General features: G+C 42.7%; 2 protein-coding genes across 2 annotated transcripts; one reads left to right on the forward strand and one right to left on the reverse strand.

The window, feature by feature from the left end:
* Positions 1-214: 214 nt before the first annotated feature.
* On the forward strand, positions 215-1,145 carry LOC125302359 (fibronectin type III domain-containing protein 11-like). Its single transcript, XM_048255515.1, has one exon. It carries the CDS (start codon positions 215-217, stop codon positions 1,070-1,072), a length of 858 nt encoding a protein of 285 aa, XP_048111472.1. The 3' UTR covers positions 1,073-1,145.
* Positions 1,146-3,103: 1,958 nt separating this feature from the next.
* Positions 3,104-6,345, reverse strand: LOC125302360 (P2Y purinoceptor 1-like). Its single transcript, XM_048255516.1, has 3 exons — positions 6,191-6,345; positions 5,335-5,480; positions 3,104-4,254 (listed from the first exon to the last, which is right to left on the reverse strand). The coding sequence occupies exons 1-3, from the start codon at positions 6,343-6,345 to the stop codon at positions 3,203-3,205; spliced, it is 1,353 nt and encodes a 450-aa protein (XP_048111473.1). The 3' UTR covers positions 3,104-3,202.
* Between the last annotated feature and the right edge of the window lie 7,453 nt (positions 6,346-13,798).

Consider the following 13,798-nt stretch of genomic DNA (forward strand, 5'->3'; position numbering starts at 1 on the left):
GGCTATCGGTCTGCTAATCCTATGAAACACAGCTTTAGTTTAACTGAAACTATAGTGTAAATTTTAACCTTTCTTGTTGTACAGATTTGATAAATTGCTTAAGATGTCGATGCCAGACGCAGAAACAATCACACCTGGCCATGCAATGAGGACCAGATCCATGGGCCAGAAAGGAGACCACAAGGCGGAGGAGGCCGACAGGGTGAAGGACTCGATGGATGTAGGCTACTTCCTGCAGCGCGCAATGACCTCAGACTTAGCTCCCTCCGTCATGCACTCTAACCGCATGCGTCTGGAGACGCTGCGCCGCTGCTCGTACTACCTGGAGGTGATCCGGCTGGACTTGCCCCTGGGCGAGCATAGCTACCTGTCCAACTCCACCATCCTGCACCTGATCGACCCGTGGAAGCTGCAGCGCATGAAGAAGCTGGCCAACTGCCAGGTGAAGATCCAGCTGAGCCTGCTGGAGGAGCTCCACGAGCAGCTGGTGAAGGGCCGCCAGAGGCTGGACTCCCTGCTGGAGTACTGTGACCTGCCCATGCTGATGGTGGAGGGCGAGTCCATCCACGAGCAGGTGACCCAGGTGCTGCGCACCAAGGCGGACTTCGACGCCGTGCTGTTGCCGGGACGCCTGCATTCCAAGCACCAGCTCATCTCCGATATGGGCAGCGCCAAGGTGCCGCAGGTGCGCCTGGCGCTGGTGCTCAAGATGCCCGTGCACTTCAACAAGGAGCGCTCGTTTGCCACGGGCAACTCGGCCAGCCTGCACTGGCACGTGGCGGGCGCCGAGGTCTCCGACCCGCGGGAGCAGTTCGAGCTGCACTACAAGCTGCTGCAGCCCACCTGCACGGCTGAGGGGACAGAGGTGAACATGCTCACCTGCGACGCCTACAGCGCACAGGTGGAGGGTCTGCGCTCAGACCGCTGCTACGAGTTCCGCATAAAGAGGGTGGACTCCTGCTGCCTGGTCTACGGTCTCTGGAACGACAGCGTCATCCTCAGGACCGTGTCCGCAAGCTTTGGGGGAGGGAATGAATGCAATGAAAAGAGAAGGAGACTGTTTCCATGGTGACAGGGACATCACAGACAACATTTTATATACAGCTATGGGAATTAAATACATTTATATTTACATTTTGGATTAACTGGAGTGTTACTGTGTTTTTATTGCCTTTCACTGTGAAGAAAAGTGGATTTTTCTACCTTGTGATATGTAATGTCATTATTACTGTAATTGTATTATTATTATTTTATTATACCTTTATTGAACCAGTGAAGAAAATCACATTAAGATAGGTATCTCATTTACAAGTGAGCCCTGGCCAAGATAGCAGCAAACAGTAAACATCGTGTAAAACAGCATATATTTGTCTTTGTGAGAAAATATTACCACTAATGCAACACTGATAGCTGATTTTGTTTTCAACTCCAACATCTAACCCGATATTTAACATTACAGTTGTGTGGCCAAGGCAACAATAAAATGACATTAATTGCAGTAGACAGCTACACACAGTAAGCTCTGAGCCGCAAGCACATTTGGATGTCAGATTTTCATGTCCTGAGCCTACTTCATATTTAGTCAGCCAAATAAAATTTCAGCAAAACAAAAGGAAGCGGTGAGTGGTGTGTGTTGAATTACAGCCAATGCTAATTGGTTTGGATATCCTGTCTGTGAGGCTGCAGATGGCAGGTGGCGACCCATCTCAGAATAACCCGATTAGAGCAACAAGTTGCTGTGTGTCTACTACACAGTGTGCAACTGAAACAACAGATTTCCTGGAAATGCAAACCACACCCTAAATTAAAAGTACTACTACTACTGTTTAAACATTCAGGGGAAAGACCAGAAACTTCTTCACATTTGATGATCTGTGGTGTGCAGTTCAAAAAACTCGGATCCACTGTTTGAACTGTCTGTAAACAATCAATTATAACATCAAGTAAACAGGCTCAGTCCTGTTCATCATGGTAAACAAAACACTGCAGAGACAAACAGCCGAGTTTCCTCACACATACTCTCAACGTGGTCTGCTACCACAGCAAGCCTATACATTGTGCTAGACGTTTTAAGTAACACAGACTGAAACTGAATGTCAGCTATAGCCTAAGCCACCAACAGTCATTTCTGTGAGATATTTTCACTTCTGAAAAAAACAAAAAACATACATTTACTCTATAAATACCTACACAACAGCAACATGCACAGACTCAAAACTATACTGTATCGGCAGCTGAACTGCTTGCCTGTGACCATATTCTCTTCTTATGGAATTTGACCAACTAATTATGTGATGACAAGAGGAAGTAAACAATTTTGTCATGAAGTAAGTCATACTCACTAATTCACTGTGCCTACATGTGTCTGTTCATGATCACTGACTACTGTTGAAACAAAAAAACTTCAGAGAACATTGGTGAAAGTGGAAAAAGGCCCCAAACACTCACTCAAGTTAGGATTTTACAGTATAAATAAATACAGAGGAAGAATTGTTTAAAGGCTTTAGGCTTCACATCTGGTTCCTCAGCTGAAATGACAAATCATGAGTTCTGAAGGACATGAGGATGCAATGCATTTAAAAATGTGTTGGCTGTGAACCAATATTAAACTAAAAGAAATGGTATGGAAGATATGTGATATTATGTGGTGATGTATAAACAATTCACCCCACATATATTCCTCTAACATGAGAGTCAAACTTTAAAATGTAATGACACTTGCAACATACACAATAAGAATATCAAGAAGCAAAATAACAGCTAGTATCTGCAGTGATGCTTGTCTCCAAGCATTCCTATAAGGTTAATTAAATTTAGGTGGAAACTATATTAATTTGTGGAAATTATTTAGCCTAGCCTACTTGTCCTGTTGGTGATGGAACACTGACATTGTTGCAACAACTTTTATTCCATAATCTTTTTCACATGCAAACGTAAGCTACAAGTAAACTTGTTAGTTTATAGATTTGGAACATCTGGAACAGGGCCTATCAAATAAGTAGTCATACCATCTCCTCAGTATCATAGTAGAAAGCAGGCCGGCCCACCTAGGGTTAGTGTAAGTAGCCTATAACGCTAGGCCTACCATTTATTTTGTCTTTTGTATAGCCTATAGGCTAGGCTAGACTACAGCATAACAATTGAACAAGTGCAATAACCTATATAACCTCAACTGCTGTTCACATAAGAAAGTCCTGAAAGTTCAAGGTGACAACAGAGTAACAGTATTGGGCTCTGCCTCCGTATTTACCGTAGAATCCATCTCCCTTTGTTTGCGGTAAATTACAGCATCGCTCAGTTGCGCCAATGACCTTCGAGTTCTTTTACTTAAGCTGTGAAAACGCATAAGAAATTCGTCGTTGCCAACCAGGTAGATGAGTGGATTGATGGCGCTGTTCAAGCAAGCGAGTCCTCTGCTGACTTGATAGGCTAAATAAATATCGTCAAAAGTTTTGTAGCAGATTCCCTCCATTTTCAAAATCCTCGTAGACAAATTAAGATTTCTTAAAATGTGATATGGAACGAAACACACAGAAAACAACACAGTCAAAAATATGACCAATTTAAGGCTCCTTTGCTTCAACAGAGTGTTGATATTCGCCTTGGTCATGAGGACGAATGCCACGTGCCCGTAGCAGACAAGGATGACAAGTAGAGGAATGACAAATCCCGTTATAGTCCAGCCGATGCTGTACGGCAGGTAATCCTTGATACGGTTGTTGCCAGTTGTATCAAAACAGGATCGTGTGGAATTTAACGCTGATTTTTCAAAGAACATATCAGGGAGAATTTGAATGATTACCAAAGTCCAAACAAGTGCACTTATGGCCACCGAGAGCCGTGTGTTCACAATGCCTTTACTTTTCATGGGATAGACAATACCAAGATACCTGTAAACACAAATGCAGGTTAAAAACCCGATGCTGCCATAGAGGTTTAAGTTGAAGCAAAATCGTGTTATTTTGCAAAATACAGTTCCAAACATCCAAGTGCTGTCAGCTGCGTAATAACTGATTAGGAACGGAAGCGTAGAGACGTACAGTAAGTCGGCAATTCCAAGATTCAAAATGAAAACTTTTATGTCACCAAGTGTCCTCCATCGATTAAACACCAGTTTCAGTCCGCAGACGTTTGCAACAATTCCAATTATGCACACAAGGACATAAACGGTGGGCAAAAAAATGTGCGTAAATTGTAGATCAATCCTCTTACACACAGTGAAGTTGAACTTGTCCATTTTCTCTTCGCGCTCAGCTTTGACGGTATTGCAGATTAACAATATAACGAATATACAGTCCGAAAATCCCGCTCTTCATCTACTTTCGAATTCATAGTGTTGGATACGTGTAAAAAGAGATGATGGTTAGCTACCATCGTTACGCCTACTTCCTTTGTGATTTTCGCATAGAACATTTCACATACTGAATTCTTGTGCATGTGCAGTGTCAGTGACAGTCTTGTTGTGGAGAAAGTCTTCACGTTGTGATCATGCTTTGTGTTTCAGGGAAGCTTTTCCTTAATTAAGTGTGCTTGCTGAAAGCAGCACCCTTATTGTTCTTATTATTATTATTCTATTTTATTCCCTTTCAGCCCACTTTTTTGGCCAGCTCCTGCCCTTAAATCAATGACATCAATACCTCTAAGGGCATAATCATTAAAGATAGATTTCACCATTTAGGGAATTACACTCATTTCTCACCTCCCCTTGAGTTAAACAATTGATTTTTTACCTTTCTCCAGTTCATCCAGCCGTTCTGAGTCTGGCAATACCACTTTTAGCTCCAGCCTAGCATAGATCATTGAATCGGATTAGACCATTAGCATCTCACCTGCTAGCATCACGCTTAAAAGTGACTGAGATTTCTGGTAATTTTCCTATTGTCTCTTCTCAAGTTAGAAAGTAAGACTAACGGAAAAGAAAACGTGGCGATTTTCTAGGCTGCTTTGACATGGAACTATACTCTCATACCGGCGTAATAATCAAGGAACGTTGTGAATGTACCATGGGCGGATTGGGCGCAGCAGCACATTGATATCACGCAGCATCTGAAAATAGTCTCCGTAGGCTATAATTTCCAGCAACAAGGTTGAGCTGCAGCAGATTATTACGCCGCAATGAGAGTATAGTTCCATGTCAAATCAGCCTAGAAAATCGCCACGTTTCCTTTTCCATTAGTCTTAAGTTAAGTCTGGGCCTGTTAGTAGCACATCGTTCAGTGACACACCATGAGGACGAGCGCTAGAGCGCATCTGGATCAAGGGGGGGGAATAAGGTGAGCAATAGACTTGAGGTGTGAATGGTGTTTTGCTGCCTCAGGAGTCAGTATCTCTGACCTGTCATCTGGCATGTGATTGCACTCAATGAGCGTAGGAAGTGGCACACTGCAAGTTCCATCCAGTGACTGTGCGATGAAGCCTGTAGCTCTCCTTCCAGACATCTCTGTAACTGCTGCGCATGTGCGAAGAGTGTAAGGAGACTGCTTTTGAGGCAGAAGAAATCAAAGAATTCTGATCTGGCTAATGACCAGTTGCTTTGGCCGTCGAGTATTGCATAAGCTTTATTTGGCTGGCCTTCATGATGGACCTCAATGAGACAGATTTTAGAGCAGGACCAGGAACTTAGCGGATCTCCACAAACATCAGTGCATTTGGAGTTAACGGCTAGGGAGGTTCTCTCATCTTCCTCCCCTGCATTGAGGGGACTAAAAGTCCACGAGGGCAGCCCTGGATGAAGGGCTGTTACATGTGCAACACTGTTACATTCTGAGCATTGTACAGCTGCTTTGCAGTCCTTTGCTATGTGACTGCTTGAAGAGCAGGATCTGAAACTGACATTATTCTCCTTTAAGAATGTCTTGCATTCCTCGATGCTTTTAGCCCGAAAGCTTCTATACAACGCGGGGGGGGGGCTTTTAGTGAATAGGGCAGTGTCTGTCTATGTCTGGCCTGCTGCTTGACAAGTTGGTGATGTTTGGGGTTTGTGTGCGATAGATCTCTGTCTTGTGGGCAGAAACAAGGCTTTTAGACTGTCCATAACCTGTTACAGGGCTCTCTGGCTTCACAGCATTGACCACAGAAGGGCTCAGAGCAAAGCTAGGGTCATTATGCTTATAGGGTTCGTGACACACAAAGTCAGCAAAAAATGAGTAAGGTGGGAATGCTACCTGCTGATGAAGCTTATACTGGGAACCTTGAGACATCCATTTCTATTGGAGGTTGTGAGATGGGTGTCACACGTCGTGCCGTGTCCAGGTAAGTGAGCCCACGTAGGTAGCCCTCTAGCTTTGCAGACTCAACTTCTTTCAGCAGGTCTCCAAGTATTCCAAGCTTTAGAAGTTCTCTCATGTTAATTTTGGTTTTCCAGCTTATCAACAATAACTTTTTCAATAATCTCTGGACAGCCATAGCAGTGTTCAAGACGTAGCCACGCCATTCTTAGTCCTGCAGTGGGGTCAGTATTGTGGACAGCTCTTAGCCCCTGCTCTGAAGACTTAACCATTTAACTAGAAGATCAAGCTCTTCGCTGGCTGTCAGCTTTAGCCCCTCTATGGCACTGAAGAATGAGGACTTCCAGGCCCAGTAGTTTTTAGGGTGATCGTCAAACTTGCTAAGCCCTGAATTAAAAAGCTCACGGCGTACGAGGTACCTGGCTATATGTCACTCATTCCAGTATGGTCGGCAGTGCATGGCTGATGCACTGGATTTATGGGAGGCATACACAATAAGAATATCTAGAAGTAGAACAGTTAGTATCTGCAGTGATGCTTGTCTCCTTGCATTCCAAAAAGGATTGTATAATTTAGGTGGAAAATATATACATTTATGGATATTATTTAGTATAGCCTATGTAACTACTTGTCCTGTTGGTGATGGAGCACTGACAGTGTTGTAACAACTTTTATTCCATAATCTTTTTTAAACGTGTGGCTGTGGAGCTGTACCAAAGATTGTTAAGGCGGAGCAAAATATTTCATCCAGAGCCACTTCGAGGGAACCCGCACAGGGGGCAAAATCACCCTTTATGCAGAGCAAAGGCAGCGACTGCTCCATTGAAGTCTATGGCCATAGCTCAGAATTTCACCACATATGCTAAGATCTTGGTTCTATAGAGTTAGTAATGTGAATGTTGGGCACATTTTCATGATCCTCAAACCCTTCTGAACATCTCAGGTACATTTTTAGCATTTCTGAGCATTCCAGTCTGGAGAAAATCGACCTTATATCAGGTGTGCGCCTGTTATTTATTCTGCTGCTGTTGGCCAGTTGCTACCTACGCTCATCAATATATATCCATCAACGACACGCTTCTTTATGTGGACAGGATTCCATCCCCATTTCGCGCCAATAGACATGAACTACGACAAACTATCTCGCTCCGCCTTAACAATCTTTGGCTGTAGGTCTACTTTGAGCGTAGGACTGACCATTAGCTGGCTGGTAAGGAAGAGAGGGGTATGGCTGCATACCTGTATGTGTGGCAGCATATGGCTGATGTGTTGCTCTGAGTGGAGGGGGAGAGTGCGGCTGATGCGCTTTACTTTGAGCATGTCTGACCATGAACTGGCTTGTGAAGAGGAGCGGGGTTTGACTGCATGCCCGTTGGCTCTGCAGTGTATGGCTAGTACACTGCTCTGGTAGGAGGGGGAGCTGTTTGGACCTGTTGTGTTCCGCCTGCTGTGATGGTGCTTTTTCACTATTCTGTCCTCCAGCGTGCATGTCTATTTGGCACAAGTTGACAGATAGCTAAACAGTTAGTAGTGCTGAATGAAAACCCAGACGTGGAAGTAAAGTTGACTCTTATAAGGGCATTGGTACCGGTAACCACTGAATATGTAAAACTTAATACAAAAATAATATTTAAGATTCAAGATTGTCTTTATTACATCTCATTATACAGGTATAAGAATAAGAGAGCAAAATTCTTGTTTTTTTTTTCTCCTCAAAAAATAAATAATAAATGAATCGATGTCATAAGTAAACACTGTAAATATTGTAAATACAATAAATCTGCTGCATTACATGCACTAGTGACTGAGCTAATAGACTGCACAGTAAATGTATTGGGTGAGCTGCTTGAATTCACAAAATACACACGAATATACTGCACACTATACTGCTTCTGAATGCCGCCATTCTCATTAATAAAGTCTCTGACAGTAGTATATTTTGCATACACAGCCAGCAAGGATTTTAAAGACGGCGCGGTTTGACAGTGGGTTTGGCTTATGAGTTAGACCAATCACGTAGACCACGGTCACTAAGGGTCCATATGCGGAAAAGGGAAATAGGGCCCCGAAGTAGGAGCTGAAAGAGTTATAGGAACTGCCGTCAGAGGAACTGCCGTCAGAGGAACTTAATAATCCCCCCAACTGGTCAGAACACAAGAAATAAATGGTTATAGGAAATGTAAAAATCCCGTCAGTGGAAATGCGCCTAATTAAGTGACCTCCAGACCAGGAACTAGCTATCCTGCTGTATCAGGAATCTGGTTCCTCAGCTGAAATGACAAATCATGAGTTCTAAAGGACATGAAGATGCAAATGTATTTGAAAATGAACCATGTTGGCTGTGAACCGATATGAAACGGAAATAAATGGTATGGAAGACATTTGATATTGTGTGGTGATGCATAAACAATACACCCCATATATATATTCCTCTAACACCAATTATTCATGGTATCAATCAAGGAGTTGGCATGGCAGATTATGAGGTATGGGGATTTTGTTGACACTCCAACATATGCAAGGTAGCCTAGCCTACTTAACAGTAGAAAAGGCGCACTCAAGGGCTTGATAGTAATACAATTTGTATTGAGAACCGAGGTTTTAACAATGAGTCTAAGGACAAAACCTGGTCCACCTGGTGGAGTTCACGCACCAGGCAAAACATCACAAACTTAAGGCGCAGACGCCGATTTGACATTGAGCCTACTCAACAGGAAATGTTGAATCAGGTAGTTTTGTAGATTGTTACCTTTGATGTGACTGAGATAGCATTAGCTAAGCTGATGGATTTTAGTATCTGCAGCAGGGCTCTCAAGTTTTGAGGACAGGCAAGAGTGAGATCCCCCCTCGTCCGAGGGTTAAAGGGGTGGCTGGTCAGACGGGTTGGTTGCGAGAATGGGGACAGGCGTGCGGGAACCTATTTTTGACCAGGGGTGTTGAATAACAAAAATAATGCATGTCCGACGATTTCAACCCCCCGGACATGTTTAGGATTTTGACTGCTGAATACGTCATTTTAGTGCAGTGTGCGGGTACTAGCGAGAAGTTTTACAAAAGTCCTGGGCAGCCACAAATTCCAATGTTCCGCGACAGCACTCCGAGTCCACTGCGCCCACCCTAACCCCACAGAAGCGCACTTGACTGTAAAACTGTAAAACACAATTAAAGTTTCTTTCAGATTATCCATGGGTTTTTTTAACGTGTAAATCGCATAGAATATGTAGGCCTATATCAACCGTAGGGTAGGCCTACACACTTGATCGCTATCACATAGATGAAACCACGCTACGGTTTTTACAGTAACTGACTCACGTTCACGTTGATCTCTATAACTGTTAATTTTTAGTAGCCTATATTCGAACCTATCCATAACCCTTTTTTGCTATTTGACTCATCATTTCACATACAAAAATATAAATAATGTCAGACAGCGAATTAGTAATTATTTAAAAATATATATAATATTTTTTTAAAATCTATCTCCTGCCAGCAGCTTCAGCACCCCCCTTCCCGCGCCCTTGAATGGGGGTGTTTCATTAATAATACTAAAACTTTTTGTTGCTGTTATTAATATGCCTTCAGATGTTCCAGTGTAACAGAGGTCGTTTCGTCAGCCGTTCACGGCCCTTGAACCCGCCACCTCAACACACACCGGCATGGGAGTCGAGCGCTCTAACCACTGAGCTAAAAGCCCATTGTTTGTAATTATTCCACATTTAGTGTAGTCATCAGAACCTGAAGTAGCCTACAATCCAAATGCAAGCATGAAACTTCAGAGTATTACCTTTCATTTCAGGCCAAGATTATGCTTATAAGCGGTTCATATGTAGTAAGAATTTGATTGCCAGTATGCATTTTGGATAACCCAAAGTCCTATGGGGAGTTTTCATAGGGCATTTTACAAAATGCATGAGTATACCTTGGCAAATAATGGTCTAAAGTACTCATGTTGTCTTTCTATATTGATCTACTTTTGCACACAGCATGACAAGACCTAATGCTAGGACTCAAGTCATATCAAGTCAAGACCTAGAGGGCTGAAATGTGGTCAGTTCAAAGGTGCTTGTTATCTGGTAGAAAAAGAAAAGAATAATCTAGCCTTTGTAACTTTGTGTCAGTATCACACAGTTATTCTAATTGTTTTTCAACAGTGCCTCAGCTTTCCAAAAGAGAGCAGGCATTTGATTTTTGGCTAAAGTATGTGAGCAATGCCCTCCTAAGTCAAAATGGGGCAAAAGTATAATTTATAATTGCTCAGATTTGCAAAAGAAAAGATTTGACACATGGCACTAACAATTCAATAATGGGCCTTTTCACCACCTCTGAGCATCCACTAACCTGGACCTTTTAGGGGGCTTTCCTCTCAGGGTGAATGAGAGGATGCTTAATTGCTTTTTACCCGACATTTTTGAATACAGATGCAATGATTAATGCATCCATGGCCAGGATATAATTATATAATATGACATGATTTGATGATAAAAGTGACCTATAACAATAGGCTATGCAATAAGCTACTATTCAAACGAACACTTAAATTATATTGTTCTTAAACAACGAGTAGGAAAACTATAGTAACTAATGAGAGATTGAAATGAATGAAGTTATTACCTGATTATCCTGTTCTCTTCCACCTCAAGTTGGTTCTCTTCTAAAGGTGTTTAAGTCGTGATTCACTCGGATCTTTCACCCGTGTCTTTAAATTAACCCATGAGTCACGAGTCTCTAGTATCATTAACTCGTATCAGTTGAGTCCTACTACAATTCAACAGCGCCACACACAAACCTCTTGCAACATTAGCTAGCCTCCTAGCCCTAGCCATCGTAGCTGCCAAAAATGTAACAATTTTGTAGGCAACCACAACTCCACAAATCAACTCAAGCGACTGAGTGAGCAGGCAGTCCGAGATAACTGGTTAACTTCCTGCAGAGCCGGAAACATTGCAGACTCACAGACCATGGGACTCAGATTGGAGCGGCTGAGTAGCAATCCGGGTTAGTCGGATCAGCCGGCCGGTTAGGCTCACGTTGAGTACGAAGTCAGTCGAATCAGCCGACTCGTTGTCATGAGTGGATCTCGCGAGCGAAAGTAGCTCCTCCTCGAGGTGAAAAGCAATTCCACAACAAAAGCCATTTTTCCACTTCTGAAATAACATTCAATGTTCTCCATGTAGCCTAGACATAATTAGATTTGGTGTATAGATGTAGCATATTAAAATGCAATTAGGTCGTGCAGACCGAACTGCACGCTCATGGAGCTGCTTGAGTATCTACCGGGTCAGTCGAATCAGCCGGGCGGACCGGTTACGTTGTTATGAGTGCGAGTCAGCCGAATCAGCCGGCTACATTGTCATGAGTGGATCTTTAGAGCAGCGAGTAACTCCTCGTCAAGGTGAAAAACAAATCCACAACAAAAGCCATGCTTTCACTTCTGAAATAACATATGTTCTGCACGCATAGCCTACTATAAAATGCAATTAGGTCGCAAAGACAGTCCGAAACATTGCAAGCTTTGTATGGAGAGTAGGCTAGCCTACCTGGGTCAGTCGGATCTGCCAGGCGGGCCGGTTACGTTGTTGTTATGAGTGCGAGTCAGCCGAATCAGCCGGCTACATTGTCATGAGTGGATCTTTAGAGGAGCGAGTAACTCCTCGTCAAGGTTAAAAGAAAATCCACAACAAATGCCATGCGTTCACTTCTGAAATAACATATATTCTGCACGCATAGCAATTAGGTCGCGAAGACAGTCCGAAACATTGCAAGCTCTGTATGGAGTTGCTTGAGTAGGCTAGCCTACCTGGGTCATTTGGATCAGCCGGGCGGACCGGTTACGTTATGTTGTTATGAGTGCGAGTCAGTCGAATCAGCCGGCTACATGAGTGGATCTGTAGGCGGCGAAAGTAGCCTAGTTTCTACTCGTGTCAAGGTGATAATAATAATAGGCCTAATGAGAATAGTAGTAGTAGTAGTAGTAATAATAATAATAATAATAACAATAATAATAATTTATTCACTGCAGGGCATTTCTACGTTCCTGTTTCTATGTCTACATTGAAAGTCAATTGCTTAGGCTAGGTTAAGACAATAAATAAACAGTCTGGCTCAAACTGCTTTCTTTCCCGTGAGTGGGTGGAGGTTTTGATGCTATTATATTAGGCTATTTTATATTATACTATATTATATGATATTATATTAGGCTACCTAACAGTATAGCTATGATTAATAGTAATATTAGTTGCCTAGTATTAGCAGCCTATAATACTTATTAGAATAGATTCCTAGTAGCCTACTATTAGTAGTAGTGGTAATAAACATTGTAGCAGAGTAGCATTAGACCTAGGCAAACTTTTCTATTGTTAACAAAACAACAAAGAATTAATTATTATAATATAGGCTACCCTCTCTGTCAATAAGATCAAAGTTTCTGAACATGAGCACCAAAAAGATGAACAATGTGTGGATGCACTTTGACCAGGAGAGCAAAACTCTAAAGGCTAAATGCAAGTGCTGCAAAAACCTGGTTTCAAATCATGGAGGATCCACATCCAACATGAGAAGGCACTTAACGAAATGAAGCACCCCACGGCACTGCTTGAACGTAGGACTGCATTTCTTTGCGATTTAGCAATACTGACTCAAGTGACTCAAGTGACTCGTTCAACCCGGATCAGTTTAGTGAGTGACTCAGAATAACCCGGATCCTTAAAAGGAATCGAGTTTGACAGGCCTATTCTCTTCCAACTCCACCTCGTTTACCACCTCCGCTATGCATTCAGCGAAGGCGGAGACTGCTCACGAAACTGAAACTCAGAGTTCGCCCGGCAACAAAACAAAACAATTTCCTGATTGGTTGAGAAATCCTATTTTCTAATTGGCCGATAGGTTAGTAACTGAACAGCAGCTCTCTGAACTGAATGAGCGCACAGACACGTTTGTAAAATATAGCCCTTAGAAATTTCTGTGCGAGCAAGTTAATCATTTCTCGGAGTGAGAAATGACATGTGTGAGCGTGTGAAGTCATTGAAATGCGTGTGTCTCGTCTGGTCTGATCTGCAGTGATGCTTGTCTCATCAGGGTTCCCACTCTTAAGTCAAATGTAAAATTCCATTACTTTTCCCTGACGAAAAACCTGAATTTCCATGACTTACTATATAAGTTACTCAAGGAAGCAGTAAAGTTAAAAATCTTTACACTTACACCACCCCCCCACCCCCATTTTGAGTTTTTGCTCGAAATATGCACACCGCCTACTAACAATGGCCCTGTTTCCACATACTTTGACTTATATTCAAGTGTTTGACCTCTATTGAAAGCAGAGGCCTAGTAGATTATTTTGGTAACAGTAGATTGACTGTGTGATGAACTGCCAGAGAGTGACAGAGGGTAGAATGATGAATTTCTTTTTAGGCGGTTTTGTACATCTCTGGAAATGACCACATTCTGCCCTCTTGGTCATTTATTTGGTCTTGGAAACACAACTGTGTTTCAACTGTGTTGTGTGTCAACCTCTTGGTGTAGAAGCATAATCCTGGTCCCAAATGAAAGGTAACACTTTGAGGTTTCTTATAGAC

Source organism: Alosa alosa, chromosome 10 (genome assembly GCF_017589495.1).
Source record: "Alosa alosa isolate M-15738 ecotype Scorff River chromosome 10, AALO_Geno_1.1, whole genome shotgun sequence".
NCBI lineage: Eukaryota > Metazoa > Chordata > Actinopteri > Clupeiformes > Clupeidae > Alosa > Alosa alosa.

Coding starts and splice junctions, on each gene's coding strand:
- LOC125302359 (XM_048255515.1), top strand. CDS start 215: ATGGATGTAGGCTACTTCCTGCAGCGCGCAATGACCTCAGACTTAGCT.
- LOC125302360 (XM_048255516.1), bottom strand. CDS start 6,345: ATGAGAGAACTTCTAAAGCTTGGAATACTTGGAGACCTGCTGAAAGAA. Junction 5,481..6,190: donor ATAGAAATGGATGTCTCAAG/GTTCCCAGTATA, acceptor CTGCCTCAAAAG/CAGTCTCCTTACACTCTTCG. Junction 4,255..5,334: donor AATCACATGCCAGATGACAG/GTCAGAGATACT, acceptor ATACCGTCAAAG/CTGAGCGCGAAGAGAAAATG.